Raw genomic sequence first — 18,275 nt, 5'->3', positions numbered from 1 at the left:
TTTGGTGCTATTTTCTCTACCCTGTTACCCGGAACGAAAGCAAAGCTGCAGCCACCAGACGGGCAAACTGTGGTAGATGGTATCGAAGTCAAAGTTGCCTTTAGGGTGTATGGAAAAGTTTATCGGAATTGAGTGGTGGGTCAGAGATCCTTCTAGTGGCTATGTCATTGATTTTGGCTATGCTGTTATTCAAACCAGCGCCTATTTATTTTCTTGATGAAGTAGACGACGCCTTGGATTTGTCTTACTCTCAGAAAATTAGGGTGATTTTGAAGCAACATTTTAAACAGTCGCAATGATTCATTGCTGCATCACTTTCACCCTGTCTTGATTGGCTAGATTTCGCAAGTACAAACTAAATCGAAAATCATTTTAAACTGAACATTTCATAATTGCGTATCAATAGTATGTATGAAAAAAAATTAAGATATACATAAACATGTTTATTATAGTATATCAAAAAATTGTTATTTTTCATTTATTATTTACATAGGATGAATACATGCAATTACAATATTTCACCCCTCATTTATGATATTTTATAAAAATCTCAACGGGTCCATGATACAATAGCAATGACAGGAACCAGCAGAAGCTTACTCTAATTGAAGTACACCTTTATCACAATCTCATTATTCAGCATCACCATTGACAGCTTGCATTAAACATCCATCAAAAGTGATAATACGGCCATTATCGAGTCATTGATCGTAAATTTTTCATTTTTATTTGACGAAACAGAAAGCACAGTCAAATAGCCTTGCAAATAGCCCTTCAACGGGTATCTTGCTAACGCGTGTAGCAATGAGTGAGTGTAGCAAGTGAGTTTTTAGCGATAACCATTGGGTATTCATTTTGATATTGGTTTTTGTAGTTTTTAGACCCATTCCGATCCCCAGCCACGTCAAACTGCAGAAGGAAAGGCCAGTTTGCATATCAGGAGTCTCTCCATACCCTATACCCATGACATAGGGTGGTACGGAGAATGGTTTATTTCGAATTTCGAACCCGTAATAAAACATTCTCCGTACACCCCCCGAGACCAGGTCACCAGGCTGAATAGAAAACCAACTCTGAGAAAACGTTGATCATTAGAATAAATCTGGCAAGGGGAAACGAGTCATAGGCATTGCAATTTGGAATTGAGCAATTTGGCAACGGTGTTCGAGCTCCCCGAGGAAAATGGAGGATCTTGCCGTTGAAGTCCGGGGTGAAAATGGGGCTTGGTATAAGGTGAATAATAAAATACATATTTATTAATTTCTGTAGCAATGTAAATTCTGTATAAATTTGAATTATTTCTTCTGGATTCATCATGTATAACGATAATATTGTTTATAGTCTTTTAAGTCCGAAAATGTTAGGCTGGAATCGGTAGCGAATGAACGGGCCCTGCCCTTTTTGATAATATGGCTTGGCTTGTAAAGTTTGTTAGTATTAAGGATTTACCGACTGTTTTGATGCAAATTTCTTCGTCCTTTTTTTTAAATTTTCATAGCTGTGTTTAGTTTGTCTTATTTTGTGTTATAACTATTTGAATTTTATGCCATCTTCTACAGGCATTTGTCACTGATGTTCATGAAGATAAGATTTCTGTTGCATTTGAGAATGAGTATGTATATTAAATAAGTTAGAATTTACCAAACTAATAATTACCCTTTTTTATTAGTTGGCAGCCAGAAACAAAGTTTCTATTTTCAAGGTCCCGCTTACCTCTCAAGGACAGCAAAGGTCCATTTACATTTGTAGAAAACCAAGAAATTGAAGTTTACTCAAAAGCAAATGAACAGGAAGCATTTGGTTGGTGGAAAGCTGTTATTAAGGTAATTTTCTTGATTAATTCAGTTTTAAAGGAAACAAGAAAATATTTCTGAAAGATGATCTAGAATTAATACATTGAAATGCATTGGTATTTATTGTGTTCTTAGATGATCAGCTCTGATGGAGAGTTTTATGTCGTGGAATATGTTTGCTGGGAAATGTCATATTCGGAAATAGTACCTGGTGAGAGAATTCGTCCATCAAACACCAATTCACCTTTAACAAAAGCCAACTTTTTCAAATTTGAAATTGAGGTGCCTGAAGAACTACGAGAATAGTGAGTTTTACTTGCACTTGTTAGCTTATCAAAACCCAAAACAGTATTAATTATCCAAATGAAATTAGAAAAACAATATTCTTTTGGTGTATACTTTTCTAAACCAAATTGTAATTGCACCACTATCTATTTCAGTGCTAAGAGGGATGGAGTACACAAGGAATTTCAAAAAGCGATTGAAGCAGCCGTCTGTCGATATGTACCCGATAAAGGAATGCTTAGTGTTATGGTAAGTTTTGTTTTTCTTTATTTAATGATCTGGTATTAATGTATTAATGTTTTTGATTGTTCAGTCACGACACGAATCCAGTCGAAAGCGAGCTGGTCTGTTGCAGGATATGCATTTTCGTAACCTGACGCAAAAAGTGGTGCTGCTCAAAAGAACTGAAGAAGCTGCTAAACAGCTCGAATGTACAAGAACACATTCTAGCGGAGGGTGAGTGAATAGCGTCAACAGTTTTTTGCATTTCTTACTTAAGTTATCTTATTTCTGAAGCTTTACGGAGGAGTTCACGGTGAGGTTGGATTTGATGGGATTGGCTATTGGTGCGCATGGAGCCAACATTCAACAAGCTCGAAAGATTGATGGCATAACCAACATTGAGCTATTGGAGAATTCCTGTACCTTTCGTATACACGGAGAAGTATTTCATATGCCGCCTTATTTTATTTCATGTGGTTTTGTTGTAATTGGTGGTTTCGAATTTCAGATTGAAGATTCAGTAAGAAAAGCTCGTGGAATGCTGGAATATGGCGAAGAATCCATTCAGGTGCCTCGGTTTTTGGTCAGAAAAGTCATAAGAAAGAACGGGCGTGTCATTCAAGAGATTGTCGACGAGAGTAATGTTGTCTGGGTTAAAATTGAAGGAGACGACGAACCTAATCCGGCTCATCCTCGCGAAGATGGATTGGTTCCGTTTGTGTTCGTGGGTACAGTGGACTCCATAGCCAATGCCAAAGTCCTTCTCGAGTATCATCTAGCACATTTGAAAGTACGAAATCGAAATACGAAATATGCCGCCGCAGCCGCATAAGTTGCCGGAAATTTTTCACCAAAATCCTGATGTTACACTACACCACCGAGGCAGCATATTTCACGACTTACGCTGCCCTCAGCTGCTACACTGAAGCTCCCAATTACTACTCTACCAAGGCACCTGAGTATTATACCATGACTTACCCTGATCCGACCTGATACACCGAAGATCCGAAGTATTCTACTGCCCCAATTTACTACACCACTAAGGCACCTGGATATTACATAACAACCTTCGCTTCTCCAGTTCACTACAGGGAGGTTCCTGAATACTAGAGCCGAAATTTCTGTTTTGTTTAAATTTCTCGGGTATGTCAAAATAGTAACTTGTCACTTGGAATTATTGTTGATCACTTACATTTTTTTAATGGTAACCATCTTCTACAAATTCTTAACACTTCCACATGTCATATTGACATTGCGACATGTTCTAATTGTTGTTGGATCTTTCTTATTTCTTATGTCGGAGGTGTTCGCTTTACATTCGGATATATTCTGATGCTTCGGAACTGAATTTCATTTTCAGGGAAAGTTATGCAAATTAATAACTCTGTATCTGCAACATAAATTGGCTTAACCAAGATGTTCATGGAAAATGGCAGAACGTTCGGTTTCTCATAGAAGTTTATTGGAAGAGTGGAAATGTTCCGGCACTTGCCTTAATTTTATGTAAAACTTCAAAGTTGTTAGATATGTACAAGTGTTAAACATTATAAGTTATAAGACACAGCAAACAAAAACTTTAAAGGAATTGCTTTATTGTCCCACCTCCACCCACAATTCCACCACATTTTACAATCACACATACATAAATACATACATACATACACTTAAGTTAACCCGTTGGCTGCCACGCCATACAACCCGTAGGTTGTTCTTCTACTACTCTACGCGCCATGTCTGAAGGATCTATGACCAAGGTGGGACTTGCCATTGCTGACAAGTCCGGGCTGACACGGTGACAGGAGAAGATGGAATGCACGCCTCTAGAATCCATCACCGTATCGACAAGGGGGAAGTCCCTATGGTGCACTGCCTAACAGGCGCCTTGCGGCGAATCTTGGGCTGGTGCGACTGTCCGACCCCGCGGCATGTAAACCACGAGACCGAACAGCGCGGCCCGTGCTAAGGAGCTAGGGGAGAACAAAGGCGTGGCAGCCAACGGGTTAACAAACACAAACGAAAACATATTACCAACAACAAATGATGATCCGCGCTGACATTTTGGAGATACTGGCGACGTTTTGGTGTCCATCTTCTCGACGTCTCCTCTGCATTACCTGAATAAAGAGAAAACAATTCTTAATTAGTGACATGCCAATAAAAAAGTTACATAATACAGATATAAACAATAGTCAGGTTTTTAAGCTCAAAGATTTAAAGATGCGATTTCTTGAACGTAAAATCAAGCTTGCAATATTGAGAACTGTAAACAGAATAAAGCTCACTTGCTAGTTTTTTGAAAATTTTCCGGAAGTATACCGGAAGTAACCACAGCGCCTCAACCATTGAGCTGTCATCAAATTAAACCACATATTCGTGATCTCCATAAAATTTGGGGTCGAATAAGTGTGATTTTAACGAAATCCAAAATTTGGCCAAAATCGAGAATTTTCCTGAACTATAGTCCAGGAAAATTTTCGAAACCGGAAGTACGCGTACGTAAAAAAGGTAACATGAACTTTACCACAAATTTAACGAGGATCACGATTATGTGGTTTTTTTTTACGTCGAATGAATATTTACTGAACTAATGACTGAAATGAGTAAACCGGAAGTAGAAAAAAAAGCAATTATCGAAAATTTAACAAATGAGCTTTGTTGCAGGAATAGTAATCGTCAGTTATCACTAAATATTTTAACAAAATAACTGCCAATAAATGTTTAAAGAGATGTGCAAAGTAACTGAAACTGACTTTGACAGCTGCAAATTATCAAAAATCCATCTAGCGTTAGAAAAAAGAAACGTCCAAGTAAAAGTTCGTTTGAGCGTAAGAAGGGCCTGATTTTGGAAACTATTACACAGACGGAGTCTAACGCAACTAGAGTATTGGAAGATAACCTACGAAAATAAGTCAATTGTTGGGTACCTGGGAATAATCCCGTGGTGAATGATTACAGGTGTGTAACAGCGGACGGAAGCGATCATGAAGTGGTCCAGAAACTCGCCAAGTCGCCAGTGACGTAAAACAAATTGTGTTTAGAAGCAGTGAAGCTAGATGAGCGTTCGTCGCGAAGATAAGGATGGACGTTGGTGGAAGTCCCTCTTCCGTCATGGACAAAGGTCAGTATTGGCACAAGAATTTCCGTGCCAGGACCACTCGATACCATAAAGAAACTGCGCGAGCTCTGTAAAAAAAAATGTTTTACATTAATGAAAATATAAAAATGAATAAAGCATATCAATCTTTACTTTTTCTAAGAAGCACACTGAAATGTTCATGATGAAAAAACCGTAAAATTGGAATCCATAGCAACCAACAGCAATAATCCATATGTTGAGATAAATTTCCTGATGCTAAAGAAAGTGTCATGAACATGAAGTATTGCCGTAGTGTGGTGATAGGTGGTATTGATGCTTACCTTATCATACGGGTGATGAATTTAGTAAGGCATTTCACTTTCATCAAGCAGATCTGGTAAATGTACAAGTGCATGGCAGACTATTCACTTCACACTCTTCATGTCACTGAAACTGGAACTCTTAAGTAGGAATGGGATAAAGAAAATTATCTACATTATTTACAAATTTTACACAAATTTATCTATGAAACCTCTACCTATCTCTCAGCTGGGTTGCCTTCTAAATGGATGTAGAAGCGGTCGTAATAACAAATATGCAGTCACAGGTTACACTATCAAAATCACAAGATTCGGAAAAGATCCTATGGTCCATGAGAAAGAATACCTATGTTATATGAAAATATGAATTAATGCTTCATTTTTCTGGTGTGGTAGTAGTAATGGGAAAATACCTTATCTTGGCACATTTGTCTAGTTGCACTGTATGTGGGCTTCAAATGTGAGTTTCAGGCTTTTGACAGCATAAGGATCCAATGGATGGAAAGCGACTGAGCACTAAGTCAACTTGTTGGAATGACTGACAGACTTTCTATGATTTGAAGAAATGGATGTAATATACGTATCAAAATAGGGAAACTAGGTCAATATAACCCTACACAAACGAAGTTCAATTCGGTATTTGGAATCACAGAAAAATAAGTATAAAATAGCAACAATTTGTTTCGCCATGTTTTATGATGCAGTCTGTACTCAATGACAAAATCAATTGAAGTCAGTGGCATCTAGCGGTCAGTAAAGAACCAGTACCAAAAGAACAGCTCGGAATGTGACAGCTTCGTCTGCCCCTAAGTTACACTGAGAGACGAGACGAGACACATCATAAGTTACTTTAAAATATCAAAACAAATTGAGATTAGAATTTTTAGGTAAGTTTAACTGTTTTAAAATAACAAAATATTGGCTTAATGTTTTCTGAAAATGGGTTCCCCTTTTCACGTGACTTTTTTTCGTTGTCTACCTCTCTGATTCGAATGATTTTTCATCCAGTTCCTAATCAGCACAAGTCACCGAGATGATGTCACAGCGCACTCGACCGGATCCGGCTCACGCTCAAATAAATATGATGACCTTTCTACCATTATCTTTTTGGCTAGCTCTCTTTTATAAGCTCTTTCGTATGTGAGTGTGTCGTACTACTCAACGCACATATTTCCATTAGATTATTTTTCCCCTGTGCCAATCGATTTTTATACTTTCAGGGCGGATGCCACAGAGATCGAATTACACTTTACATCCGCGCACCAATAAATCCTAGATTGCTTCCTCGTCAAACTGACATCGTTTTTTACACACAGAGATTCCATCCTTTTTTTTTGTGTGTGTGTTAGATCCTGGGGTCCTGATATTCCCCCCCCCCCTGTCTACTTAAATCCTGTCCCTTCCTTTTGTGACATGGTACACACACGGCACAACCCCACCAACAGTGAGGGTTTTAATCCAAACAATAGAGCAAAGATAGTAGACACAACAAACACACACACAAGGACGTAGGCGGTGGTCGGTATATACGCTGAGTGAAAACGTGCCGTGTCACGTGACTGCCGAAATCGAACGTCGTTCGCTTTTGTTTGCCCACTTTCCCACCTTAAGAGACAACCAAACAAGGAGGTAACAACTTCTACTAAACCCCTTGCCACAAGATAGGAGCTAGGCAATCCCAACCCGAAATAATCCGCTCGCATTGTTCTTTCAGATAACATTCAAGATGACTTTTTATTGACTGAAGAGAAGATAAAAGAGGGGAAAGAGTAACTTAAAAGTAAATAGGTAAAAGTTGTTTTATATGTACACACGCAAGTTTGTTTGGTTTTTTTTCTAAGTGATATTACCAGTAAGGATAAGTAGTAGTAGTAGTGCTAGTTAATAATAAAATAAAAAGTTTTCAAATAAAAGACATTATTTTTACAATGGGAGGAAAAGATGTATCGGAACAAAAACCCAGTCACAACACAAATACACACAAAATGAGAGAAAACCATCGGTGTTGTTATTTTTCATTAAATCGCATATTTTTGTTTTATAAAGGAGAAAAAGAAAAACGGGGAGGAACAATCGATTAGAAGCTTTCGTCCGAATCAGCACACACTTTTATAGGAAAAAGAGTGGATGACGGTTTTAAAGGTTAGAGGTGGTTTGTTATTTTGTTTGGGAACAAGGAGGGTGAAAACACACACACACACACAGCAATCCAATCACTGCACCCTCAACATTCGTCGACACACATGCTACACAAAATCTTTGTTTACGTTTGATTAATTACACAATACTTAACACGGCTCCCCTAATAAAAAACGATAAACGGTTGCTTATAACTAGATCATTCTTATAAGATTTTTTTAAAAAGAAGAAACAATTTTTTTTTCTTTTGTGTGAGTTTTGTTTACAAGAAGATATTGCATCAATATTTAGTATACGTTTTTTTGTTCTCTTCCCTTTTTTCAAGTTTTTTGGGGAACTAAAAAGAAGGGTAGAGAAGAGAGACACACGAGGAACCTAAACCCGGCCCTTTGAGGAACACGAAAAACTGTTACCATTCCAAAAATGTAAAAGGGAAAAGATATGGTTATGTTTGGGGGGGGGGGGAGCACTAAAAAGAAAATTATAAAGAGGGAGAGTGACAACTGTTAGCTCAATTAGGAGTACAGAGTAGAAGGGGAAAAAAACAAAAACAAAGTCGGCGACATTTGCTTATAACAGAGATCGTCAAGGTATTACAAGATCACGCTCACATGACAAGTAAAAATTGTTATTTAAAAACTCCAGCACTCGGATTTCTATTCAGTTAAATGTTTCTCTTTGAAGCTCTTATCTCTCGCCATGAAGTAATTAAATCAATAAGGTTACGATCCTGCAGGAAATGTCTACATAGTTTCTCTCAATGTCAATCGATACCATCCGCATGGCTTCTTTGGCACAAAATAATTTGTTTTTCAAACCCGTCAATATTTTCTCGCGTTCAGATTTTTGATGTGGCTGCTGTGATGGGGTGCGTAAATTTGAAATTAATCACGTCAAAAGTAAAATCCTAAAAGAGCAATAAAAATGTCGTTTAAATGGCGCACTAAAACAACTGATGAACGGATAAATTTCTTGGCACAAGACTCACCACCACTTCCTTCTGGCCATCCTTGGGAATTTGTCGAATCACCTGGAACAGACACGCCCAACTGAGACGTGTACGAGTTGAAGGGCGCCATGGAAACACTAGAAACGGATCCATTCTGCTGCAGACTCAGCTGATTTAAACTGTTATTGCGTGGCATGGCGTTGGCGTAAACCGCCTCGGCCAAATCAGCTGCCCGTTTCAAAATGATTTCCTAATTTAAACAAGAAATGAATAAAACATTCAAATACAACTTAGATAATTCACAATCTACCTTGCCCAACTTCTCAGGATCTCCTGGATGCCTAGGAACAAGCTTGCTGAGACGATGGAAGCCGTAGTCGATCGTTGGTTCGCTGAGCGCTGTTTAATAGTGAAACGCTAACATTAAAAAACAAGTTTTGTCGACTGAATAAGTAAAAACAACTTACAAACATAGACGAATCTGCCTGGTGAACCTTTGCAAAATTGTTTGGACTTGAATGACAATGTCACCTCAACAACACCCGGAATGTGTCTGGGTGGAGTCTGGACGCGAATGGCGTGCGACGATATCAACTAAGAAGGAAAAAGAAAGTCGGGTTATTTTGAGAATGAATGAACGCTGCAAAACGGTCACTAAATATTTCATTAGCTGCTAGACATTTTCAAAAAATAAATTACGTCCTTACCTCACTCCAAACAAGCATCGTGCCAAATACAACTTGCAGACCATCAAAAAAGTTGTCACCAACGATAACGACAGTAGAACCTCCTGCTGTCCATCCCTCTGCCGGACTAATAACCTTGATGCTGGGGGTAGCCGGAAGCGCTGGATACACACCTGTTCCACAATCAAAACATAGCCATTAGACTCTTCTGTACACCTCTGAATAATTGATGTTTTAATAGTTTCTAAGGATCTCAATCTACCATCGGTCGGCTCCAGACGCTTAGCCCGACGCCCGTGTTTTGAATTATTGTGAACAAACATATTGTCCGAAACGGCCAACAAAGGACCATCCACGCTGACCTGCGAAGCGACGACAACCTGAACAAAACAAAGAATTTTAAAAATTACGACTGAAATGTCACAAAACAATTATTCAAAGGAAAAAGAAAGAAAGATTGTGTGCGGAAGTCGTGCGGAGTCATTAGCTTTCAACAAAGCGTGTTAGAGAGCAAAGAGAAAAAAGAGTTACAACTTCTTATTCTCTCTCTCTCTCTACTCTCTGACGTCACTTATTTATTTAGGGGAGGAAGGAAACAGGAGACAGGTCGAAGGGAAGTTGTCTCCGGAGGGTGTCGACTACGTAATACGAGACACTAAAGTATCGCGCAACTAAACTTTTCGCCTCTTTTTTCCACAGAAAACAAATGACGTGTGGAGGGGAGTTCTTTCAGAGTCATTATCGCCTAGCTCTTCCTTTTTTATTTAAAATTAAATCACATCCGCACAAATCATTTAGAAGTTACTGTGTAACATTTGTGTAGGATGCTGTACCTGAAAGCGGCGCATGTCCCTCGGGTTTCCGGCATTCTTCAAACAGTTCTGATTGCATTTCAGGAAGAACTTGAGGAAAAATCTGCAAAAGGTATAGAAAAATACAAGAATAGAATCGTTAACCATTGACATCATCAAGCGGGTCATTCAAAAGGAGCAAAATTCAATCATCATCGGTCGCTCGTTAAGGGAACCATTGAACGACATGGAATATGTTTTACGACACTATACAAACACATGCAAATCGAAACAAGCAAAATTGACATAATAATCGTCCGACGAGATGGGAGTGGTCGTCGATTTCGTGACACACATCCCCCCCTTCGTATAAAACTCTTCCCCCCATTTGATCCCCTTCTGCTACCAACCTTTTATTTCTTCCTCTTTACAACCGTAATGTCAAATACCAGATGTCCGGCTTTTAGGCCCCTTACGCAAACATTCTACACAGACCAAACACACACACACACTTCTTCGCTACTAAACCAAACTCTTCAACGGTAAAAATAAATTAACACTGACAAAGATTTCTCTATTCTGGGGGTAACACGAGAGAGAGAAAAACGATTTCTTGCGACAGCTCTGAACTTTTTCAAGATAGGACATATGGTTTTCGTTGGGCCATATTATTTCTACATCCACATACACACGCATACGGGAAAGATATATCACTATCGCGCCCCTCTTCCTACCCTTCTGTTGAAAATTATTCCGTCACAGATCGGCTAACTATTGTGTTACACGCGTGCCCTAGACAAGCAAAAAGCCCAGTGTGTGTGATGGCCCTCTTTTGTACTGCTACACTGTGCCATATGTGGTAACGACCTCAACCCCCCCACCCTAGATCCACTCCCCTCGACCATTCGATTGTAGCTTTTTCCCCGTCATATATTTTCCAACAGGTTCTTCTATCTTTTTTCTCCCTTTCAACAAGCCATAATGCACTGTGCTCCATCCCCCCGGAAAATAAGACATTATCAAGCACCAGCCCTCCCTCTGTCCAATCTTCTTAAATTATATTCAGATCAACTTTTACGAGCCGAAAAAAGGGCAGCAGCAGCAGCAGTAGTAGTCCTGGGCAGCAATCAGATTAGGTGAAACAAGAGAAGCCACGATCCACCACGACTATATAACGCTAGTCTGAACCGACGACATATGGATGGGGGAGGGCTACTCCCTTTTATCACAAGGCCATTTTCAGTCACGTGACGCACGCACCAGCCTCCATACAACTAATCAGACTGATGCGAGTAGACAAACTTACAAAATTCACGAAAGATGTACATAAAACTTTCGTTCCATCTCAAGTCTTTTGACAAACACATCATCCGCTAGAGTGCGTCTTTCACTCCATCGACTCGCTATAATCCGTCGACTGCTAAAAGAATTTCCTTCTATTGCGGTCATCATCGATAAAGGAAGGGGCGGGATAACTTGATTAGCTTATCCTCCACTTGCAACTACTTTTACCCAACACTTGAGAGCCTTTTAATTCAATCATGCGCCTCTCGACGCATCATCACAACACGCAAAAAGCCCTTTACTCGTAAAAAAAGGGGAAGCTGTGGCCTCAACCTCTTCCGGCGGAATAACGAAAGGACCAGCAAAAAAGCATAGACCAAAAACAACAGCTGAAACGACTAGCCGCCGACTGGCTGGCTCTAATTAACAGTCATCACCGCAAAAACCGCCGCCACCACTGGTGTGTTGCCTGCCTCTCCCCCACCCAACAGCGTCAATCACCTCGATGGACAAACATTTTAATTCAAGACGACTTCTCGCTTCTTCCCCCCTTATTTTAAAAGAGCCAAGTTGGCACTTTCAAGATGTGCGTCGACGCCTTTCTTACTTTCACCAGATCATTTCTTTTTCAGGACCCTGTGCGCCCCAGGATCGGAAGAAAAAAGTTTTTTTTTTCCCAAAAGTTTTAGCTACAAAAAGGGTTGCCTAATGTGTCAGCACCCGACTAGCTGCTGCAGGACTCGGCAGGAAGTCCTAGACCGCACAGTTTAAAAACTTGACGAAGTGGGAAATAATACGATAATAATAAAATAAAGAGTTCCGGCCCATGACGAAAGGTTTAGGCATTCTTGAGCCTAAAATGAGTTTCAATTTTCAATACTTGGGATAGTTAAAAGAAGAATCCCTACGGCCTAGAAGAAAAGCACAACTGCTGCTGCTGCAGTCAAATCTAAGCATTTAATGGATAGTTTGAATACCCCCAGGGTTCCATTTGAAAACGAATAAACTTTATACTACATTTCCAATATAAACAATCTCGCGAGAGCCGTAACAATCCAAAGAAATAAAATTTTGATAGATTTGATCTGTCCAACTGGACCCAATAAATGACAAATTGATTCTTCTACTACCCCAAATCAATTCGATTAACGTCAAGGATGAAATAATAATAAAACCCTTCTATCCAATTCCATTTCCTTCAAAACTTAATCACATAAAAGAGATGGTAGGTGAACTTGCCTATCGATGATGACCGGATCCGACGGCGTCTCGTTGCGATTGCCGCAGCTTTTCTTGTCACAGCAGCGGCTAAACCAATAAATCGAATAAATTTAAAATGATGCCAACGAAAATAAACGATAGCTACACATACCTGCACATGACTTCGTGCGTTAAGAGAACCCTGCACATTTCGGGGTTTTTATCCTGGCCCTCGTAGACGATGGCCTAAAGGAAAAAAAAGGATGGAAAAATCAACTTAATTCCATTTCCCATAGCGTAGAAGCAGAGCAGCAGCAGCATCCATTACATCAAGGCAACCCCAAGTGCCTGAGAGATAACCCTATCATTCCCCCATCTACCCTCCTCCTCCCTCGACTTGATTAGCATAAGCTCTTAGACGTGGTACAGACATTCATGCGTGCACACTAGTAGACTCCCGTTTATCTTTGCAGCGCGTGCCATTAATGGCTGTAATCTTCTAGTGCAAATACATCAAATGCTACTACTGAACATTAATATCGAGAATTATGAAGAATTCCCAGAAAAGACACGACCCGGGACTACTAGGAAGGATTTGAATAAATTCGTTACCTGTTTAGAAACAGAGTCGATCAACCGAACGTAAATATCCTGTTCTTGTCGGTAACCTAATCCATTAAACACGAAAGGGAAAAAAAGAGAATTAAAGCACGTTCTCGGAAGGTCATTGAGAATTAACCAAGCATGAATTTTGAGTTCATATAGGCGCGTCAAATATGATTCGATTGATTTCCCATCACTTACCACCGGCGTAGAGTAGCTGCAATCGGTAATGAATGCCATTATTGGTCTTCTGGCCGTCGGGTTCCTAATTTCATCACGGGAAACATAATTAATTTAAAATAGAAAGGACCAAGAGAGAATAAAATAGGACAAACCTGATCTTTTTCGATGAATCCGATAAAAGCCGATCGTTCAATTTCAACTGGTTGTCCCGTACGGTCGTAAAGGGCGATGACAAAGTGAAAGAAATTCGATTTGCGTAAGTTGCTAGGCGGCTGCTTCTCGAAATGTGCACGACCTACACCCAATCTGTTTTCAAAGAAATTCACATAAAATCAATCTTTGTTTAGAGTTAACTATATTACGTCCTGAGGGGCGAGGTAAAAACCCAACTTTTAACCTTGGGGTTTTATAAAAATTCGGGGAGGGTAAATTGCATTCGACGAATTGTCAGGGTCATGAAACATCTGCAACAAGGTCAAAACGTTTCCTTACCGTCGCCTAAAACAACATTTTCTTGGAAAGGTTTTTACTTGGAACAAGAGGGGGGGGGCCATATTTCCACCGAATGTTTGTGACCAGCTCTACCCTTTATCGACCTAATCCTACTGTTTTTCTTTGCCATAAATGTAGATGGCCCCCACCTTTCGTAGAATTGCAACTCTCAAGGGAAACATGTCGGGACTTGGCCGAAATGGAAACACGTATAGTTTAACACATAACGAATGAGCAAATGAATAAAAAAAACTTACGCAGTTTGGTCGACCATAGCTGCAGGCATCCATCCTCTAGCGTGAGTGTGTAACGGCAAGCCCATGTTGGCCGTAAAGTCAACTTTGCGATCAATTTGCTGCATGCTGTGATGAATCTCGTGAACGTTGGCGGGAAGAAGAGGCATATAACAATTGTGAAAAATGGCTCACACCACTTTCGAACTCGTTGGAGAAAATGAATAAACTCGCAAAACACACACGACAACGTCGAATCGTTAATAAAACGTGGAGAGAATCGCACCAACAAGATGGTCAGTATAAAAACTAGAAAATCGCCTGTTTGTCACAAACGCGAAATTTTTCTAAAATAATTGTTTCGAATGTGACTGACGATGATATAAGTTGGGATATAATCAGAGAAAGAAAAATGGAAACTAGAAAGAGTACTCTGAGGAGATGACCAAGGGGGATGTGTCGACTTGACCGGAGTGAGTAGTACTGCTGTGCTGGAGCGACCGAGCGAGACTCTCCGGAGACTTGGTCTTGGGGAGATTTTTTCCCTTTTGGCGTCTCTACCGGAGGGAGGTTGGGTGGGGTGGGGTGGGGTGTGCACACCCACCAGCCAGCCAGCCACGCAAGAGAGGGGGATGGGGTCATAGGTCAGTAGAGTAGTCTTGGGCTTCTTTTTCGTAACCCACCCCATAAAAAGTGGGGGTGGTCTCGATGGGCGCTCCACAGTGCTGCTGCTGCCTTTTCCCCAATGGCGTGTGTGTGTTGGCTCCTCCCTCGCGGGAAAGGAGAAAGGGGGGATTTGGCCAATCCCAAGGGCCAATGAACGCGAGAACTCTCGCCGGGGGGAGGAGGACTTGTGTGTGTGGTGGGTACACACCCCAGCCTTCTTGTATGCGCCCTCGAACGTGAATATATATCAAATTGTCTATTGAAGAAAACCCATAAAATACCCCCAAACACACACACACACAACTCACGATTGCCTTTCCCGCCTAAAAACAGAAAATCGATCGAGCCACGTTTTCTATTTTTTTTTAAACATTCGAATTCAGATTTTTAAATGGCGCGGCCTACACATTTTTCACGTGTGTTATTTCTCGGCGAATGATGAACCGAAAAAAGTTACGAGGCCATTTTAGTTTTTCGTCTCTCTAGAGTGGCCAGGTGTCAAAACGGCCGGAACTTTTTAGTCAAAGTATTGTGTCCCATTCTTCCATATTGTTTTCATTCTTACCTTTTTTTTTCGTCGGAAAAAGAAAACCTTTATAATTCTTAGCTCCGAGAAAAAGAAAGCAGCCATTTTGTTTTCCCCCCACGGTTTTTTCCTGGGCCCCTTGGAGACACGTAATTTTCGCACAGCCTTGGAACCACCACCCTACCCTAGCGAAGGTTAGGCCTAAAACGTTTTTCTTCGAGGGTTGGAAAAATATTTTTCTGCCGTAATTAACGAAACTAAGAAAAGAACTTTTTTTCTACCGACCTTGGTGACACATTCCTACCCCCTCCCCCCCTCTGTTTCGAAAAAATGTTTTTCTTCGAAAATTACAATAAAGTTTGAATGCTTAAAATTCTAGACTATTCTAGATATTCCTAGAAAAATATCTGGGAGAAAATGAAAGTAGATCGTGACTGTGGAAACGAAATGAGTTTTCCGCCACCCAATTCTCTCGTGTGTGTTCTTTTTCATCTGAATAAATAAATGTTTCTTTTTCTTTTATTTCATCATCTTCAATGATGAGAAAAAAAAGAGAGTCTGCACGAGCGTGATGGAATTAAAAACCTTGGCCATATTGTTATTAGTTGTGTGTGTGTACGTGAGGCCAATCAACTTGCAATCCCGAAACTAGAATGGCAGACTCAACTTTTATCTGATGTTTGTATATATGGTAATTTTCACGAGTACACAAACACAGAGAGATTCCCTTCTTCGTGACTCCCTCATTTGCATGGCATTCCCGCCGTGACCAATTAATTTAATATCTCCCCCCTCCCTATACGGTGGGTGGATGGCTGGGAGGTTGCTGGTTCTATATAACAACAAGAGTTTGACTTTTGTGATGGACAGTTTCGGACGACAGATAAGAGCTACCGGGATTACATGGCGGCTAATCTCCCAACTTAACTCTAACGTACCAAGCACAACTTCCATTATCGTTTTTTTTCTCTTTTTCTCTTTTTTCCATTTGTATGTGTTTTTGTACTGGGAAGAAGAACTGTACTGCGTGTTATTTTGTTGGCTCTCCCTTCTGACAGCTTCGGGATCCCCCCCCCCTTTGCAACAAAGTTCCTCCCAAGAGACTTGGCTCCTCCCCATCTCTTCAGCGCGGTATTATACAGACAGCTAGGGAAAGGAAGGGGGGAGGGAGTTTAGTTTTTCTAGTGTATAAATATATGTAGGTATAAATATAAGTTTTCTCTTCCCGTGTGTTGCACGTTTTTGGGGAAAAGCAAAAGTGTTTACTCAGAGAGTTTAACCGACGTCTCTCAGTTGGTGGCAATCAACTTGCCATCGGCACTCGTTGATATCAAAACAAACATCCCGCGTGAAAATAGGACGAAACAAATTTAGAAAAAAGCCAAGAGAATCAAACTTAAATGTTATGCGCCAGACAGAGAAAGAGAGAAAGAAGCAATGGCTATACATCACCAAGAGAAAAAAGGAGGGACCCTACCTATAGACTGTGTGGGCTCCTAGTCGAGACTGTGGCTGCTGGTCTCCTATAGGAGCGCGTCTCATCTTCTCTCTCCAGGGTGTCGTCGTCGATCACTATAGTCTCTTGATATCCATCTAATCCGCACTCGAAAAGCCCACGACGCCTACTGTTATATAGACTCCCTCTCTCTCTCTCGAGTCTTTTGACGCAACACATACACACACACACAAGAAGAAATGTGTGCCATTGATATAAATAAATATATATATGTGTGTGCTGTGTATATTTATTTTATACGTATGGAGGACCCGCCCATCCGATCTAGAGGACCTTACTTGACTCCATCTTAATTTCATTCGACTCTTTTTTCTTTGGGAGCTGTTGGAATAGTAATCCGGCCATCCATCAACTGCCCAGTACTACAATAATTCATCCATTCGAATATTATATGATTCCGGAAGAAAGAAAAGGATTTTCTTTATAGCTTTTTCTGATATCGAAATGATTGTGTCTTATGTAATTATCATAAGAAATCAGAGACAAAATTGATTTTTTTAAACAAAAGGTTATCACTATAGCAAATGTTATTTGTTTAGATCCGGATGATTTCAAAGGATTTCCAAGGAAACTGACCTCATCCTCGGTAATCATCCGGGATTATAAATGTTACGCATTCTATAAAATTATTACACAAGTCCCGAGCTCTTTCTTTTTAACCAGTGACGTAAGAATTTTTTGATCATTCGGATTGCGTTCTATCCATTCATTCTATAGACACACACACTAAAGCCAAAGCCATGAAAATATTGAATAATCTAAATATCAAATGGATACAATCGTATACTACTACTACTACTACTAGCTGGCCAGTTGTCTAGATCTTTTTATATTACATATATCCGAGTTGCGTATTGCGCAAACTCGGCGCTTTTTTCTTTCCGTGCCGAGCTCCAATTTGAAGAGTTATATACAGTTCTCTCTCTCTCTCTCCGTTTTTCTTTTTCTTTTTTTATATCCCTTCTCCAACGAAAGAAAAGAAAAGAAAAGAAGAGGGGAGTGTGCAGCACATCGGCGGCCGGGACTCTTCTTCTGTGCTGCTCACGCGGTCTCTAGAGATTCAGACCAATCAAAGAGCAGCAAATAACCTGCCGCTAGCTTCGCCTCCTGCGCTCCTCTTTTCTTTTCGCCGCTTTCTCTACTTTGTGTCGAGTCTTAAAAAAGAAAAAAATACGCAGAATTTTTTTCTCTTTTTATACAAAGGAGAGTTGACTGTATATATTCAGACAACGACAGTCTTGTCGTATACATATACATATTCTATAAGCCATTCTGTGATGTAATACCGCATGTTTTATTTATACAAGTTTT

General features: G+C 40.1%; 2 protein-coding genes and 2 long non-coding RNA genes across 7 annotated transcripts; 2 read left to right on the top strand and 2 right to left on the bottom strand.

Annotated features, from left to right (window-relative positions):
* The first annotated feature begins 1,068 nt into the window (after nucleotides 1–1,068).
* LOC124192218 (fragile X mental retardation syndrome-related protein 1 homolog) lies at nucleotides 1,069–3,508 on the top strand. 2 transcript variants are annotated; one of them, XM_046585418.1, is made up of 8 exons: nucleotides 1,069–1,233; nucleotides 1,560–1,612; nucleotides 1,670–1,823; nucleotides 1,929–2,098; nucleotides 2,234–2,327; nucleotides 2,392–2,534; nucleotides 2,595–2,742; nucleotides 2,809–3,508. In XM_046585418.1, exons 1-8 carry the CDS (start codon nucleotides 1,183–1,185, stop codon nucleotides 3,130–3,132), a joined length of 1,137 nt encoding a protein of 378 aa, XP_046441374.1. In that variant the 5' UTR covers nucleotides 1,069–1,182; the 3' UTR covers nucleotides 3,133–3,508. The 2 variants fall into 2 exon arrangements, with proteins under 2 accessions (XP_046441374.1, XP_046441375.1); XM_046585419.1 differs by lacking the exon at nucleotides 1,560–1,612 and having other exon boundaries at nucleotides 1,075–1,233.
* Nucleotides 3,509–5,440: 1,932 nt separating this feature from the next.
* On the bottom strand, nucleotides 5,441–6,483 carry LOC124192069. 2 transcript variants are annotated; one of them, XR_006873567.1, is made up of 6 exons: nucleotides 6,314–6,483; nucleotides 6,110–6,246; nucleotides 5,915–6,042; nucleotides 5,718–5,837; nucleotides 5,548–5,652; nucleotides 5,441–5,483 (listed from the first exon to the last, which is right to left on the bottom strand). It is a non-coding gene; the product is annotated as an uncharacterized LOC124192069 (long non-coding RNA). The 2 variants fall into 2 exon arrangements; XR_006873566.1 differs by having other exon boundaries at nucleotides 6,110–6,483.
* Nucleotides 6,481–8,371, top strand: LOC124192070. The gene is made up of 2 exons (XR_006873568.1): nucleotides 6,481–6,583; nucleotides 6,705–8,371. It is a non-coding gene; the product is annotated as an uncharacterized LOC124192070 (long non-coding RNA).
* On the bottom strand, nucleotides 8,295–14,791 carry LOC124192068 (transcription factor collier-like). 2 transcript variants are annotated; one of them, XM_046585215.1, is made up of 13 exons: nucleotides 14,281–14,791; nucleotides 13,684–13,837; nucleotides 13,550–13,613; nucleotides 13,358–13,413; nucleotides 12,918–12,991; nucleotides 12,785–12,853; nucleotides 10,304–10,385; nucleotides 9,733–9,850; nucleotides 9,492–9,655; nucleotides 9,252–9,378; nucleotides 9,095–9,183; nucleotides 8,824–9,034; nucleotides 8,295–8,742 (listed from the first exon to the last, which is right to left on the bottom strand). In XM_046585215.1, exons 1-13 carry the CDS (start codon nucleotides 14,424–14,426, stop codon nucleotides 8,729–8,731), a joined length of 1,368 nt encoding a protein of 455 aa, XP_046441171.1. In that variant the 5' UTR covers nucleotides 14,427–14,791; the 3' UTR covers nucleotides 8,295–8,728. The 2 variants fall into 2 exon arrangements, with proteins under 2 accessions (XP_046441171.1, XP_046441172.1); XM_046585216.1 differs by having other exon boundaries at nucleotides 9,492–9,643.
* Between the last annotated feature and the right edge of the window lie 3,484 nt (nucleotides 14,792–18,275).

Source organism: Daphnia pulex, chromosome 4 (assembly GCF_021134715.1).
Source record: "Daphnia pulex isolate KAP4 chromosome 4, ASM2113471v1".
Taxonomy (NCBI): domain Eukaryota; kingdom Metazoa; phylum Arthropoda; class Branchiopoda; order Diplostraca; family Daphniidae; genus Daphnia; species Daphnia pulex.
The sequence above is the reverse complement of the archived record's forward strand: the minus strand, read 5'-3'. Positions and strand labels throughout refer to the sequence as shown.